The following is an 18165-nucleotide window of genomic DNA, read 5'->3' on the forward strand; positions in this document are numbered from 1 at the left end:
CCCAGGCCTTTCTTCTTATTCTTTGTATTAAAAAAAAAAAAACATTAGCCAACTTGCTACTCACCTGTAGCGTGGATAAGATGTCGAGTATGTAGGAACCATTGTACGTTGGGTGAAAGACGGATACAATTCACAGTCGTGCACAGTAACAGCATTAATCCTTGCCCAATCTGTCAGACGTACAAAACACGAAGGCTAACGTAAACGTAAGGTTAAAAAAAAATAGATATAGATAGATAGGTATAAATAATACATCTACATAACTCCAAAGAAACACTATGCTAGTATGCTAAAGAAACTTGAGGACAAAGTGGCACAGAAGGAAAACACGAAACTGAGACATTTAGAAGCAGGTATTACACATCGGGACAGGTGCAGGTAATCAAATAGTCTGGAAACACGGGAACAGGAAGTGAATACATCTGAAATGAGACATGAGGTGCGAGTTTCAAAATAAAACAGGAAAAACAACATCAAAAAAATAGTATGAAAAACGAATGGGAAGTTAACTTAAATATTTTTATTTATATCTTTATCATAATATCTTTATTTACATCTCGAAATACTAAAAATACTTATTTACTTTGATGCTTATAAAACATCCAGCAGTCAACAAGCAACATTAACATTAGTGGGGAAACACCTGAAGAAAGCTAATAATACTACTAATAATAATAATAATAATAATAATAATAATAATAATATAATGCTTTTCAGGACACTTAATCAATCAATCAATCAATCAATCAATAAATCTTTATTTATTATATCTATTTACAAAGAGTGTGTAGTAATTTGCTATAGTTGCAACTCTCGCTGGGCTTTTCAGAGATAAAAAAAGACTAACACATGTACAGTAATGGCAAAGATGCATGAAAATAACAAAAGAAAAGAGAACAGTAAAAATAAATAAATAAAATAATAACTGTTACAGCTCCAGCATTAAAGAAACCTACGACTCCTCAGCTGCCTGATGCTTCACTATGTTTAGTATCTTGTTGCTGTTAGTATCAACAGTTTTTATTTTCACACATCAGTGTCTTTCACGCCATTTTATATAAAGCTGTATAAAAACATCAATCATAGGTGATTATATTCTACACGTGGACTGCAGAAATAGAGAATTTTCTCTTTCACAATTCCTATATTAACAAATTCCTCTTTGGAACTTGATGGACTGGGATCCTTGCTCCCCACAGTCCCTCCCACAACCCTCAAGAGGATAAAGCAGTTGAAAATGAATGAATGAATTAATTAATTAATGAACAGTTCCTATATTAAGTAAATCACTAGGCACACTTCATGTTCTCATACCTATGACACCAAGTGTGTTGTCTAATTAAAGTGGACTTCATTGACCCTCAGAGGGCTCAATAGTGGATTAATCACACACACATTCTCGGTGCCTGTTTTGAATGAAAGTAGACTGTGAAAACTTCCTTTCATTCGGTACAGTGCAAACACTGATGAAGCCTTAACCGTGCCAAATATGAAACTCTGAAAAATATATGAATTCACCAACACCACTCCTCTTCCCCAGCCCTTAATTTTCTCTCCGATTTCTCTGGGGTTATGAACAGGGGAGCAGTGACTGAGCAGTGGAAGAGGGTAATCTTTAGCTCCTTAGCATAGCACACAGGATTAGTTGGAGCTCACGCTCTACTGCACACATGGTAACTAATATTAAACACACACCCCTCATTTTATAAATTGGTCACACATTTGAACGTATGTAGATAAGCCATTACATTATACATGCAAAGATACAGGACACTACACATTGTGCAACACTAGTGCCACATCTGTAGTGTGATATCAGTGTAACCCTCTCTGTTTTGCAGTGGTCATATGTGTGTGTGCAACAGAGTGGAAGGATGCTGTGGTCCAACATTTCTTTTGCACTTTACGACTAGACTGTGTTCACGATTCGACAGGTGATGGATGGGGAGAAGAAACGAACACTCACAGTTCTGGAGGAATGACAGACAGGAGAGGAGGAATGCAAGGCAGGGGTTTCGGGGAAGACAGCCGAGGGTTGAGCGCGAGAGAGAAAACCAGCACTAGGTGAGGGAAAATGAAAAACAAGAAAGAGGAGAGTGAGAGAATAACAGAACAGTGAGAAGTCAAGAAGGTGTGTTGTAGCAAGCTGGGAGTGCAGTGTGCATGGCTTCTTCTCTGTGGGTGACTTTAATTACCTTTCGGCATCGCTGCCTCTCCTGGTCATGAGCTACATACTCTGATCACCCGCTTCTGATTATTGGGCTTTTGTGAGGTCCTCTACCCACTGTCAGCCCATAATTACATTTACACCGGAGAGCATCGCAGTATGTCACAAAGCTTACAAAGCAATTATCTAAGTGCTCTTCCTCTCTCTAGGCTTGGACTGCACAGTGCTCGGAAACTCAAAGGTTAAGGCATCTACATACGAAATGTGGATGCGTGATTTCTGTCTCTCCGTCTGTTCTCTTAAGGTCCAGGTTAATGACTTTCTGGGGCAAACTTGCAAATGGAAGCAGGAAAGAAAATGAGAAGTGACTGCAAAATGAGTGTGACTTTCATGATGAGAGTAAACATCATGCAGCTCATTATCAAAAACTTAACCAAGTGTTGTACTTTTTCAAACAAAGGGAAGAACTGCTGGGGAAGTAATGTTGCCTTGAAGGTGACAATAAAGCCACATGCTTCCTGTTAATCACACCTGTCCCAATGGTCACCATGTGTGGTCCACGTGTGCAAGGTGTTGATCCGTCTGTCAGGCACTGGCTGAGGAACTGTGACTCCCCGACCTTCCTCTAATCCCACCTTTATGGAAAGCCTTCTCTTTGTCTTTTCACCAACCCAACATCTATTTAAGATTTTCTCCTTTCCATTATCATTTAGTTCAAAGCAACACAGTCCCTATAAGTGCACCCTGAGCATGAATGATGTTGGATAAATGCTCTCTAAAAATAAATCAAATTGACTTGACTGTTACAGCGGGTTGCCGCTTTAATTGCCATCCTTATAAAACGGCATTGCATGTTTTTGTCCATTTGTCTGCTTGCATCCCCCTGCGTCTCTGATCTTTGTTCCACTCAACCCAACAATCACTCTCCCCTGAACCAAACAAGGGGGCTCAGGTGGCGTATTGAGAGAGCTGCATGTGGCCATTGAAGTTTTGACCAGCCAGACAGACAGACTACCTCTGAGAATCCAAATCCCTCAAGCCCTCCATTGCTTGCACTTGTCTGAAGGCCACACCTCTTCTGAGCCATCTCACACAGCTGCACAGGGGCCTTGAGTGCCATCCTCATCTTGCAGTGCAAGCACCTGCCTGCTGAGGAAATTCAAAAAAAAAAAAACCTGGGGTAGGCTTCTTATTTGCAATATAAGTCAAAAGAGAAGGAAGCTTGTTGTGCATCTGTCAACAGCAGCACTAAGGAAGTTCTCCACAGGATACAAAACCAACCTGATGTTATTGTTTGTCTTTGTCTCTGTGGCCCTTTCAATCAAATATGCAGATGAGCCGGGTAAAGTCATGAGGAAAAATGAATAAGGAATAGAGTGAACTAACCTAGCAGAGACCAGTGAATAAACGATGATCAGGAAAGTCAAATGATGACCTCTGAAAAGGAAACCTACCTTATACATTGTCTCCTATATATAATCATACAAACCTTCAATTAAATACACTAACAAACCACTTTCTTAGGTAGACAGAAGACCCAGTAAAGTGTCACAAGTTTCCTACTGCTGTAGTCCATCTGCTTCAGTATTAAGACACGTTGTGCATTCAGAGATTTTACATACCTTGGTTGTGAGTGGTTATTTGACTTACAGTTGCCTTTCTATCATCCTCCTCTGGCATCAACAAGGCATTTTCACACAGAGAATTGCCGCTCACTTTGTATTTTCTATTTTTCTGACCATTCTCTGTAAACACGAAGGATGGCTGCGCATGAAACTCCCAGTAGATCAGCTCTTACTGAAATACTCAGACCAGTCCAGTCCATCAGGCAACAGCCATGCTGCGTTCAAAGTCACATACATTCTCAGTCCTGGTCCTGGATGTTTTTCTATGTTTCACTGCTCCAACACACACCTGATTCAAATGGTCAGCATGCCATCCAATTCTGCAAAAGCCTGTCAACTGATAATAACCCTGAGAAACCCTGACGGCCAGTTAGAACTTCAGCAGGTTGTCTTGACCAATATCTACAGTACATGCCTAAACACTGCCATGTGAATGGCTGATTAGATGTGTGTCTTATTGCATATTTGCATTATCACATTAAAAGCAGTTGAACAGGTGTAGCTAATAAAGTAGTGGGTGAGTGTGTATCGCTTATCTTACCATATCTGTTAATTACTTTGGGGTATATCTCCATGACTGCCGAGAAAACGGACGAAAGGGAGCGAAAACAAGTTGAAACAAGAGATTTTGAAGGGAGATGTTAAGTACCTCCCTGATTTTCACAACCTGGCTCAGCTGTCATAAAGCCTAACTGGAACTCGTCCTCACATGAAGGTCTGTATCCTGGCAACTGCAGAATTGGCCTTGAAATGTGATGGGAAACTATCCCTAGCCTGGAGGACAAACATCTCTACGGGGGGATTTCTAAGACACAAGCATGTCACATTTCAATCCACCTCTGACAGCATTAAAACTAGCAGCCCGGACCTTTCTTTAAACGATTTACTTACCATCTGTGGACCTTTCTTTCTAGTGTGGCAGAGAAAAAGCTTCTTGCAGGAGGTGTTATATCATCAGGAGCGAGAGGGGTTAAACGTCTCTAAGTGCTGCTGTGTCTGATTGTGTCTGTGCTGCCACATTCGGCTTGTCTGTTTGCTTCCAATCATGGGGAGCCATCTGAGGAACAACAGCCCGTGCTCCCCAAACGAACTTTCCTGACACATGGCAAGATTTTTGTCAGGCCTCTCCAAGGAGGAGGCTCTGCCACCAATTACCTCAGTGCAGTCAGCCAGATACCTCAGCAGTTTGACAGATGACTTTGACCTGAGGACCTCCACTTGGTCCACACCAACGGGGCAGTTGATGGGTTAAAGCGTGGTGATGTGAGGTTGGTTTTCAGTTTACACACATACAAGTGGAATCGAATCAGAAAAACCTACGAGGCTGTCGTGTCGTGTCGTGTCATGTGTGAGGACAATAAACACAATGCTGAGTAGTGTCTGCGTCAATAACGACATCAGTTCCCTTTTGTTTTTTTGAAGTAGATATGACATGACTAATGTGTTTCAGGGAAAAAAGCAGCATGGAAACTTCTACCCTCCTCTATGGCGAAATGCCTCATTATGTCACTTAAATATCTGTAATAATAATCTATAATGTCAGGGTCTTACACTGCAAGCCTATAATTAAAACTAAATAAAACAATGTTTTAAGTACAGCTGTTTTTTTGACTTGTAACACCGCATGAGTCTTCGCGACGTTATTAACATTCCCCCTGATATTACATGCTGTTAAAACACCCTTGTGCTAATCAGAGAAAAGCTCTTGAGCCTCACACTCCACATGTATCTGACTTGAACCTTTGTTTTCTGCACCGCTGTTATTATTGTAATCAAGCTTCTTGAAGACCTGGAATTTCCTCCGTTTCGGTCGACCTACCAGGCAGAGAGTGATGAAAATGCACTCCATGAGTCCAAATTCATTATTCTCGGCTTACACACACACACACACACACACATACCTGAGTAGGTACCTCCTCTGGTAAATGCATGAAATTATTACTTGTGTTTTGTTCATTTAATGAATTGATTTGCAGGGAACACAGTGCTTCTAAATTAACAATAATAAATCATAATGATAATGATAATAATATCAAATAGTCAGTACACGTTTGCTCGGGCTGCTGTCATTTCATTAAATTAAATACACGTCCCGTAGTAAACTAATAGAAATGTGAACTGTGTTGTTATATATCCTCATCTAACGTCATTATTTTGTCAAGAGTTACTGTAAAGTTAAATAACCAAAATCATATGCAGAACTTGACCCATAATGGAAGTCTGAGTTCACTCATTATCACCAGAGACGTACAGTAAATCCAGCCAGCTGTGACACCACTTGTCTCATTCATAGCATCTAATAGTCAGAAATGTCTGCAATTAAGCAGCAATTAATGTGTGGATGCTCATTTATTCTAATGCAGTCCCCAGACATGACCAGAGGCTCAGGGAGAGTGAGCTAATTGGTTAAAACAGGAGAAAAAACATTCCTGAATACTAATGTGTCACATAACACACAGGACTGACCTCGCTGCAGTGAAAACACCGCTGATTTTTGTAGAGGAGTCAAGTGTCAAAGCTGTTAGTGACAGCACCTCGACCACCTATGGAATCATTAGCAAAGGAAGTGCAGTGTACTGAACAAATGGCCTCTCTCTGTACAGACAGGTAAGGCAGAGCCTTTAACGCTGTGGAAGAAGGCGAAGTCTGCCGGCTTCCTGGACCTGATGAAGGCCCGGGGCGTCAAGTCTCAGCCGGTTATAAAGATTCAAATTCACCATTTGCGTCTCACCACCAGGCCTTTCTTTTCTTCACTGACCTCATCTACTGAAGTAATTCAAAAAACAAACCATGACTGGCTGTGACTGAGGTGCTGCATAACCCTGCTCTGATTTTACATTGAAAATGATGCTCATTATGTAAACATGAACATTAGAGAAAACAAATTATTGTGTTCGTCTAACTAGAAACAGACTTATAATGCATCTGAGAGTCAAACTACTTCTGTATGTATATGGCCTGGGCCCATGGCCAAGAGGAAAGGATTTGGGCACATAACCAGATGTTTGCTGCTGGACTAAGGGCTAGGGTGCCCCTGAGCAAGGCACCTAATCTCCTATTGCTCCCCAGAGGCAGATAAGTGCTGCCCACTGCTTGTGCATCGCGCTTGTGAGTGTTCACTACTGCTGTGTAATAAGGACGGGTTAAATGCAGAGATCGACTTGTGTGTGTGTGTGCAAAAATGACTAATTCTAATTCTACACGTGCACCACAGCTCCCACCGCCATCTGATACCCAGACATAAAAGAAGAAGCTAATACACACAAGAAAACCAGTCTGATACGTGTTTTTGGACTGACGAATGTATGATCTAAAGAATTTGATATTTTTAAGTTGATGGATGGTAGGAAGACGTGGAATAATGCCAAATACTAACGAGCTGAAAGAAGATTCTTTCTCAGGGGCACACTTCAATCAATAAGTCGATTCCCTGCTGGTGTAGGTGTATTTTTGGACAAGGGCAGTAGTCCATTTGAGTTTAGCGGAGCTGGACTTAACTATGCATGGAAACGCACTGAGTGACGTGCATTTGGAGCAACACGTCGGTCCTCAAATCTTCAGACAGATGGCATGTGCCCTGAGCGCTGTGCAGCAGGAGCTGTCACTCTACAATCCACCCATCGACTACACTCAATTCACCGTCGAAATTATACGACCAATATGTTCAGCTTTATACGAGGCTCAGGCAAATGTGCCATTAAAGCCTGTTAGCAACGTGTACACTTCCAATCCAATTAAACAGCACCGAAAACAATTTCAAACAGGAACAATGTCTCTTTGAGCTTAGTCAATCCCATAATCTAATAATATTAACGGATACGCATTGTTATTTGTGCAAATAGCTGAGATGTACGGTAAACACGGGGGTTATGATGAAGTCAACTCAGAAAATTACCATTTGTTTTAAAAACATAACTGTGGGCAGGCAAATGACAGTAATTACAACGTTTTCCATGCTTTCATGACTAATGTGAAAATTGGTGGTGCAGCACAATCACAAGCAAGTGCTCGGGCAGTCTCTTAAAGGTTCCTGTTAATTGTTTGTTAAAGGGGAGGATACAGTAAATGATGAAGTGCCTTCTATGGGTGTATTGTCATGGTTTTAAAAGCTGTCTTTTACTTTAAATAGCCATTGAAGAGTCTTTAAAAAAAGCTGTGAGCCTTGGAGGACAAAGACAAAGACATCTGTGCAGATAGAAAACAAGGCCTACTCCTTGTGTACATAAAATTCATAATACAGCATTGACCATGTTTAGGCCAAGGTGTTCTGACCCCCCGTTATGAAACCTCAACGATACCATTTTCGATGTCACCTGCAACCACTTATATGTGCTATTCTTCTATTCTCCTTTAAACATCATGTTCATTTGCCACTGAAGAAGACCTGAAACCAGCGTCTGAGACCATTAACTGCTCAGGAAAATGTTTACTGATAATATAAATATAAGGAACTATAAGGTAGGGCTCATTCAAAGTCATTGATAAATAAATAAATAAATAAGATGGATAATTATTACAGTATTATTAAGTGGGACTACCCAGATGTTTAGATGGGAGGTGCCGGCTGAATTAATAAAGTTTAGCTATCTGAAAACATACGATCCCTTCATACTAATGTGACTTGTTGCTGTGTTCTTCTCACACAGATAAGACGGTGATACGAGAATGCTCTGTCCTTGTCTCCTTCAATTTAGCTGCTTAATGTTGCATCACGAGAAGCGGAGCAGCTCTCATGTTGGCTTTACCAAGCTAAATTTGTTTTTGGCAGTATCAAAACTTTCATGTCAAATGTTCCGGAACATGAATAAATATGATTTTGAATGAATAAAATATGTGTTTGAGACTGCTGGCTAAAATCATCTTTAAATATGCATTTAGTTGTTTGATTTCCTCCCTCCTATACCCCCCACCACAGCATCATGTCAAAATGACAGGTTTAAAGAGCCAGAGTCAGCAAATTGGAAGGCGCCATTGGAAGGACCGGGACAACAGCAGACATCAACAAAGCCTGGACAGACAATGATGCCACCTGCCTCCTCTTCAGCTCATTTTGCCACTGAGCTGTGCCACTCAACCATGAATCTCACATAAAAGACCAAAGCTTCAGGCAACGTTGTGGGCAAAACATTTAGGCAGTGGACCCATTAATTAGACTTGGGAACAAGTGTGTGTGTGTGTGTGTGTGATCATATAAGAGATAAAAAGGTAATATTGGAAAATCAAAGGGTGATTTGTTGAGCAATAAAACTTCACTCAGGTACTTCACTGCCACTGATAATGAACATTAGTGTATGATAACATAAGCTATTATATTAATAGACTGTTGTTTAAATGACAGAATTACATGGTTAAATATACAATTAGTTTATGTCTCCCTTGGACCGCGCTTGGATCACAGTGGACACTTTTTCTGCAATGGTAACTTTTCCTGATGTGGATCTTATGATTTGAATGCATCAACAATGGTCAGCTGCTGGAAATAATGCTGCATTCACCAAATGACACAAATAAATGTAGTTTATGACAATCCCAGTGTTCTCTGGTATGTTAAAGTCTCACATAATGATTGGTAACAAGTGTTTCCACATTTATTTTGTTCAGTATCAATGAGAGAATGAGAAAACCCCCACGTGATAAAGTGCCTCCACTGATCTGTATGTACGACACCATTGTTTTCCCACTATTATTCATGGAATACTAAAGACACAGCTTGTTAAACCGCACTGGTGACAAATGACTATGAATTTAAAACCTTTGGCGTTTTTATGTTTCAGACACAGCGGGACAACACAAAACTCAACGCCTAATCAAATTCATCAGAATCCAATGGAAACAAAAACCTACGCAGTAGCTGCAGCAGCAGCAGGCCGAGGCTCCTGTAGGCGAGCGCTGACAGTTGATTATAATTGGGTTGCATCTGCTATGTCCAAGCTTTCACCTCCCATCAAGAGGATGGTTCTGGCACACAGTTAATGCTGGATGACTGCTGCTTCACTGTGAGAGCAGACAGACTGCGGAGCACTTTGTCTGTTTAGTGCAGCAGGAGGAACGGTCTGTATGAAAATACAACAAAATAAGTGGCGTTCATTTGGAGGGCGTGCAGCTGAATCCACAGGCGTCGCTTGCACGTTCTCATTATCGATTATCTGCACGGCTCTCGTGTCTCAGCAAGTTTTCTATCTTCTATGACATACATGTCATTATAGGCGTTTCACAAATGAATAAAAAAAAACCACAGAATGAGACCAAAAGTAAAAAAAGGACTTAAATAAATTTCCTGTCCGTAACCATAACCTATCCTAATTGTCTAATCCTAATCCTGACTTCAGCCTAACTGTCTTCACCTTAAAATGTAGTCCTTTACATTATGCGCCCTTGATTTTTGTCCCCATAATGTGACTGTGTAACAACCAGATTTAGGTCCCCACAACACGAGGAATACCAGGTACACACACACATACACACACACACACACACACAGGCAGGCCTGTCTGCACAAGATGTTTTCAGGTGACATTTGACAACTGTGTGTATTTCTGTTTGTCCTTGCGTCGTAAAAAGCTGCTCCCGATTCTGTCAAGAAAACAAAGTGTGAGTGTAGACAGCAGCTGGTCATAGGATAGTGTTGTGTGTAAGCATGTAAACACATGAATGACATATTCTGGGGGGGTCATTTGTTCTGAATTGTGTTTTCCTGTGTGTGTTTGTGTCATATTTGTGATGATTTCACGTCTTCCAGCCTTTAAGTGAAACAGTCTGACGAGGTCATGTTCTCACACACTCAAACACGGCACCGGCCTCAACTCTTACTATAAATACATTTCTTTTGAAATGCTGTTTAACTACCAAAACACCACTATACATCTACTTTATGAAACCTCTTCAGTAACATCTGCACAGCTGCTCTCCATATCTGAATATACACTCACATTGCCTTTATTTACCTACTTTTTCTTTACTTTTTTGCTTTTTTTCAACTGCTTGTTCTCAAATCAGCCAATCACGTGGCAGCAACTCAATGCATTAGGCATGTGGAATGGAGAACTGCTCAGTAATTCTGTTGCTGATCTAGTGGAGTTTTTATGAGCAATTGAATTCCAATACTACACTCTTTGCCACATCCTCCTGGACACAATAACGTCTTACTCTTTGTAAGAAAGTTGTCATCATCATCATCATCATTATCAGCTTTCTTGGCATTGATGCAAAGACGTGTCATCACACCATCACACCGAGTCTGTAAAAGCAATGTTTTCCCTGCTCATTTATTTATTTATTTTTTGGTTCACTGTCTGGAAGCGAACTACAAAGACCATGCAGTGAAATTCATCTGCGAACACAACAAATCTTGTTTAACGATTTAATGATCGGTTTGCCACCTGCTGTTTGTTTCCCGGTGTAGTTTAAGGCTCGAGTGCTGCACAGATGGTCTGAGAGTGCAGCACAGGTTTGCTGTAGTTGTGATGTAAACGGTTGTCGAGCGTTGATTTTGTGATCCGTACACTTTTGGGCATGTTACTACTTGGTTTTTTACGAGTGTTGTTTTGTTTGGCTGCAGGAATCGTCCCGCTCTTTCACCCTGCTCGTCACGGTGCTGCCCTCAGACAGTTGATTAACGAGGAAGCACGTGTCACACGTCGTCAATAGATTAGCCCCGCAGGACCGGGTTGCCATGTTAACACCATAATTGTCAACTTTTCATGGACAGAGACGTCACAACTAAACTTTAACGTTAACAAAGAGTCCTAAAATGAAACCATAAATCAAGCACTAAGAGCAGTAGCAGCATCAAAACTCATGAACGACGAATAATGAATAATAAATTGTTTAATAAATTGACTGTTGTCCATGTGCTCGGTCAGTTTCATGAAGCAATGACTGAGGGATTTTTCGCAATGATTAATAACTGATCTATAAAACATTTAGTAGATGATTAATACACAAAGACACAGAGCTAATTTTGCTAAACATGCACCTGAAAGCAAAAATGTGTCAGCGTGGTGATTGTGTCTGTGTTTGAAAAACTATATCAACTTAAAATTACAACAGAGCACGTACAAACTAATACCAACTTTCGAAATGTCAGGTTCTACAAATCAAAATTTCAAACCCGGCGAATGACATCACGTCTTATAAAGTTGTCCTTGATTAAATAGACAAGACACTTGTCAGTGAATAACAACACAAACATGACTCGTAGCAAAGAAGACGGAGTGATTTATGGTTTACTTGAACTCTGGGTACATTCACACGTACTGTGAGCGGAGAAACACAAAGCAGAGTCTTCACATGTGCTGGTGTGAGGATTTCACCTTAAAGCCAAGGAGAATCCGTCTTGTATTCAACAGCTCTGACATCTGTGTGTGTGTGTGTGTGTGGTTGAGCTGAGGGATGAAACTATAAACCTCACATGGATCAGGTAACAGGACACAATATGAATTTAAAACAAACACAAACCTCGCTCTGACGGATGGACAGATGTACGTAAGTGAAGCTTTAAGATTATACATTGTGTGAGGAAGATGCTGCTGGAGACAAAAATGTCTCGTTCTTCTTCTCCCAGATGAAGGAATTCATCATCGTTATAAACGCCATTCGGCGCCAAGGTGGCTTTAAAGGGATAGTTTGAGTGTTTAGAGGTGGGGGGTGAACTGTGTGAGGTACTTATGCAGAGTTAGTGTGTCACATACAGCATTCCGCGTCCTGCCTCGCAATCGTTCACTACATTGTCAATATTTTTAGCAGTTTACCACACTGTCAAACAGCCTGAAAAGTGCAACCTAAACAACTAATGTGCTGTGGCATAACGGCATAAGGAATACACTGAGAAAATATGGTAAACGGCTGACAATTATTCTAAATATAACTTAAGGTTTTAACAGGGCGAAAGGACACGTCATGGTCGGGTACGTCTATGGTTACCATTCAAATATATCGCACACTTTCAAACGTTTGCTAAAACGTGCATAAAAACCGGCTGATGGAGATCTGACAACTGACGATGCATAAGTACCTCACTTACAAGACAACGACTAAACTATCTCTTTAAGGCAACAGCATTAAGATGAACTCAAAGACAGCCATGATTAAACTTTAAAAAAAAATAAAAAAAATACATATACATATACAGTATGTTGTTTTAATTAAAGGTCCAGTGTGTAAGAATGAGTGACTTCTAACAGAAGCTGTAGCTATGTTTACATGGACACAAGTCATCGCAATAAAAATATGATCAGATACATCTGCGTTCATCTAAACAGCCGATCCGATCACGACTTCCTGGTTTGGCACGATCGTGTGTCTGATCCACGTTAAGCGGGTTTTGTTACTGCTGTATTTTCATTCCAAAAAAGAAGAATTAACAGAAAAGAAAGTCACAGACGCCGATGAGAGGGAAAATGAGACGGATAAGCAGACAGCAGGAGGACGAGCAGACGTGCACTTAATGGTTACATGGGTGCACGTCATTTTGGACCCATGTAAACGTTGGAATCGTAGAATCCAATCATAACAAAGACATTTTGCACATGTAAACAAAGCTAGCCAGACTGCAGTTTGGACTCATCCACAAGCCCCACCCTTTCCCAAGAGCTTCAGGGAACTACGGTGGTCTTTACAAACCAAAAAGGATATAATCCTAAACTTTTGTTTGAAAATACCAAACACACACTCTGGTTATTTTAGGCTATAAAATACAAAAAAAAAAACCTTATTTCAAGGCTATGGGACCATTTTATTATTGTTATTTTAAAGCCATTATATGCATATGAAACAAATGTATGGATAGTAAATACAATTTCCCACAACATGTTACATAATGGACCTTTCAAACTACACCTGAAGGAGTGGATTGGAGCAGAGTGGCACAGACTGTGTTTGGAAAAGGCTAAAGGGTAAATGGTGGGACTGGCATCATTCAGGACCTGGCTCCCTTCTCGTCTCCTCCACGCTGTTGAAATGAGTGGCCAGCTCCTGCAGCACCGCTCTCCTGCCCAGGTGATCGTTCCTCCTCTTCTCCATGACCATGTCCTCCAAACTCTGAAACTCCAACACGTGTGAGTGTTTGTCTGATATGCATATTTTCAACCTGTACGGCTGTTTGCCTATCCGTATCTCCCCGCCCATTTTGAACTCCCTCTTGCCGAACCTGCACCAGGCGGCGAAGCACTCCGAGTTCCTCCAGCTCAGCTCTCGCTCCTTTAAACCCACCTGCTCCATCGCGTTCTGCACCACCATGTCCGCACCGAGAGCCTTAAATCTGTACAAGTCGTTCACAACCCTGCACCTCCTTCCTTGGCTCGCATCAGTCAGGAAACTGTTCTTCACCTCTGCTCTGTGCAGGTGCACCACCTGGAAGTCTCCCACATACACGGCCCAGTGCGGGAACTGTCCCGTCGCCACAAACTCCACCAGGTCTCCCGCCTTACATTTGTTGAGCAGGTTCTCGGGGGAGTAAACCTCCAGGTTTGCAGACTTCACGCTCTTCTCGTAAATGCACTCCTCCTTGTGGTAGACGGCGCACGACACCTCGTCGCGCTGGTCGTATTGTTTCTCTTCCTGATTCGGGTCTTTCACTGTGCCGTCGCTCGCGCAGCCTTCCTCCAGCTCGTCGTCGTCGTTCGAGAAGATGTAAGAGACGCCGATCCGCGGTCCGTCCTCCGCGTCCACGCCGTTCGGGTCCATCGTGGGAACTTCTGCGTAACTTAAATGTGACAGCTTGTCCATCTGGTTCCCCATGCCGCTGCCCGACAGTTAAATGTGCAAACACTTGTTACCGTGCGCCAAACATGACCACCGTCTGCAGGGAAACCGCACAGCTCAGAGCGTCTAATTTCGCCGCGTCGCGGAATCGACTCTCATCCAAATTACGCACACGAATGTCCCGCAGACGTTTCCGCTGGTGCTCCATCAACAAGTGGGCACGAGGAGGAGATTACAAACAAACTGGATTAATATTCAGTTTCCCTCAGGTGTCGCCTCACAGGATCAGACACGTTCCTCTGCGTAAAGTTCCGCGGTAGTCCCGGCTTTTAGGTGAAATAAGAACAAACTCCAGTCTCCCGCACGTGGTGTGATCAGCATCCGTGTTTGTCTCCGCCGTAGATCAACTAGTCAACTACTCACACACACACAGCGCCGATCGACTGAAGGAGGGTCTGTGGCTCAGCATCCAACCACACACTGCTGCGCTTTTAAAGAGGAAGTGTGCGTCATTTACACCGCCGCACCTTTATTATTGTTTCTATCTATCTATCTGTCTATCTATCTATCTGTCTGTCTGTCTATCTGTCTATCTGTCTATCTATCTATCTATCTATCTATCTATCGCTGCCCGACATTGACAGCACTGGTCATTGATAAAAGTTCTTGTAGATCTATGTAGAAGCTCTTTAACCGAAATTATATTTTTAATGCTAAAATATAATTATTTAAATTGTTAAGCATACATTATCAAATTTACTGTTTACAAAAATACTGAAAAAAAAAGTAAGATGTCAAATTATAGCAATTTACTTGCATTCGTGAACAGAATAGTTTTAGTAGTGATCCGGCTCAAATTTGCTCTTTAATAAGATTTTCTTGTTTTTATGACAGGTGGTCAAATCAAAGCACTGTATATTTAAAAAAATCTGAAGCGTGTGTTTTGCACCATGTGGCGAGTAAAGCCTCTGTCTGATTGTTGGAAGGTTTATTTACTTTGTTATTTGTCATTTTTATAGTCACATTGTTGTCGTCCAAAGCAACAAAGCTGCATTCTGGATTTACATGTGAATGTGTCACATAATGGTGTGGACGACTGCGAAGGCTCCAGCATCTGTGCTTTATTTATTTTTTTACAGTTTTAACCACCTGTCTGTCCTTGATTGAACTAAAGCTGTGCAGTCGTTTGCTCCCTCCCTGGTCTGTGGTGGGACTGTAATGTCTTCATTATGTTTAGCAGTGGCTTGTGGCCTGCCCAGACTCGCTCTCAGTTATGGAGCTATTTTCTAACAACTATGTCTCACAGGCGAGGGAGGGATGCATTTAGTATGCCCCCAAAAATGGCACACTGCAGCTGCCTCAGTGTGGACACACTTGTCCTGCAAATGTTGTGGTTGTGGGAGTGAAAAAGTCAGCGATGCTGAGGGATGTGAGCATACAGTTCAGATGTCTGTGGAGAAGAGACACAGACCAAACCTTGTTATTGCAGCTGGAGTTTGACCCTGAAAGTGAGCCGAGTGTCCACAAGGGAGACAACTGAAAACAACTGCAAAGTCATACACAATACAGTACAGTCCATCTGATAGAGGACGTGTCTCACCTGAAGCAGTGGCTTTCATGTCCATTAAAGGGCAGGACAGCCTCTGCTGAGGACGCAGTAGATCGGGTTGATTAAGAGACTGATCCAGATTGAATGTTTGTCCTGGTTAGTATGATTCAATCTGGGTCATAGAGTTTAAAGCTGCAGCAAAACATGGGCTCTGTCATGAAGTCCTGACTGAGGGAGCATGTGTCTGTGTATGCAGCAGCAGCAGCAGCAGCAGCATCAGTGCAGGGGCAGGTGGGGACAAGGAGTGTTTTTTTTTTTTTTTAGTAGAATTCACTTCTGAAACTTTTCATGGCTACTTCTTTGGGTTTTCAGTCATACTCCAACCGGTGGTCTCACTTTACAATCACAGTGTTGCAGGAAAGCAGGAATGTTGCTGGGCAACCTGAGCTCTAAAAACCACTCCACTGAAAATAAATAAATAAATAAATAAATAAATAAATTAGCATGGTGTGAACTCATTTTACAAGTGTGATAATGTAATGAACAGCTGTTTAGATTTTAAAAGCTATGCACCAAGACCATCCATCCTCCACATGAAGGTCACTGGTGCCAATCACACCTAACATAGTCACCAGTCCACCACAGGTAGAGAAACAACCATCTAATCTCACACTCATCCCTACAGTCACATGATTTTGAACAGCAGGAGACGTCTGCGGACTTAAATGGATTGGAAGGTTTGCACGGACAGTCTTGATTTTTAATGTAGCGCCGTCAGCAGGTCACAATTGTAACTTCCATCTTCTACCACTTTATCCTCCACATGAGGGGGGCAATCTCAGCTGACATAGGGTGAAAGGCAGGGTCATATCCTGGACAGGTCGCCAGTCCATCACAGGGCCACATAAAGACAAACAACCATCCACTCTCACACCTACAGTCAATTAAGAGTTTCCAATTTGCCTCATCCCCTTATTGCATGTTTTTGTACTGTGGGAGGAAACCGAAGAACCCGAAGAAAACCCACGCACCCACAGGGAGAACATGCAAACTCCATGCAGAAAGACCCTTGTTCCGACTAGGTCGCGAACCCTTTTTTTTAAATTGCACCTTGTCAAACAAAACATCAATTCAACTCATCTGGAGATTAAATCAAACAAATCAATCAAACACAATTCCACAACAAAATTGGTTTCAACTGGTTTCACTGAAAATGTTGCAAAGACAATGAAGCGACAGACTGTAACATGTAAGCGGCTGATGTCATTTTACTATTCACTGGCCTTTCATCAGCTTTGGCTCAAGTTAATGCAATTACTGAGTGTGAGTCGCTTTTTTTTTTTTCCTGCCTTCTATTCATAGTTATTTCAACCTGAGGCCATACAGCAGTCTGACAATGCTAATGATGGGAGTCACCAATAGCAAATCTGCAGGATGAGTATTACACCTTCACCGAGCAGTGCTGGGTGTCATATCAGTGTATGGGTGAAGGTGTCAGGAAATAAATGAACCGCTGGAATGATGACATGCAGCTCATTTGACTACTTCTTATTCTCAGGTGGTGTGACCCACTTTATGCCCCTAACGTCCCCCCCATGACATGGAGTAATTTGTAATGCTGCATGGGAAATTACCGGAGCACGGAGGCATGGGAGACGTTCACAATTAGGCAGGGCTCCACCTGTCAGGTGGGGGCGCGACCAGTCACAGACTGACAAGTTAATCCTCCTCCCAAAAACGTGGGCTTTGTCACAGCTTCTAAAAGGCTTCACACTAGTAGATCAGACGTCGCATCTCAGCTCAGCGGCGCTTTAAATCTACTATAGGTAAAACTGGAGGCAGACGGAGAGGGCAGACGGGGAGAGCACCCTCAGAGCTGAATGTTGCACGCCATCTGTTCCACCTGGCTCGGAAAACATCTCATGGCCTAATGTCGATGTGAAGTAATTGGCTGCGATCCAGAGCCCGCGCACAGGAACTTGAATCAGCGATAGAGAGGAGAAACAAAAAGATAGGGAGACATTTTCATGGAGGAAAAAAGAGTTTGTTTTTATTACATATTTATTTATATTTTTCATATACTTTTTACATATTTATTTATTTATTCGTTGCTGTGATAATAA

The 18165-nt window shown here is 41.9% G+C and overlaps 1 protein-coding gene and 1 long non-coding RNA gene across 2 annotated transcripts in view; both read right to left on the minus strand.

The window, feature by feature from the left end:
* The window catches only part of LOC122786421, a 60321-nt gene extending 59946 nt beyond the window's left edge, over window positions 1–375 (minus strand). Inside the window, exon 1 of the long non-coding RNA XR_006362444.1 lies at window positions 65–375. This is a non-coding gene — a long non-coding RNA (uncharacterized LOC122786421). The remainder of the gene's footprint in view (window positions 1–64) is intronic.
* A 13126-nt stretch (window positions 376–13501) lies between these two features.
* On the minus strand, window positions 13502–15029 carry lratd2a (LRAT domain containing 2a). Its single transcript, XM_044052021.1, has one exon. It carries the CDS (start codon window positions 14527–14529, stop codon window positions 13705–13707), a length of 825 nt encoding a protein of 274 aa, XP_043907956.1. The 5' UTR covers window positions 14530–15029; the 3' UTR covers window positions 13502–13704.
* Between the last annotated feature and the right edge of the window lie 3136 nt (window positions 15030–18165).

The sequence above is a fragment of the Solea senegalensis genome, linkage group LG20 (assembly GCF_019176455.1).
Source record: "Solea senegalensis isolate Sse05_10M linkage group LG20, IFAPA_SoseM_1, whole genome shotgun sequence".
NCBI classification, from domain to species: Eukaryota; Metazoa; Chordata; class Actinopteri; order Pleuronectiformes; family Soleidae; genus Solea; species Solea senegalensis.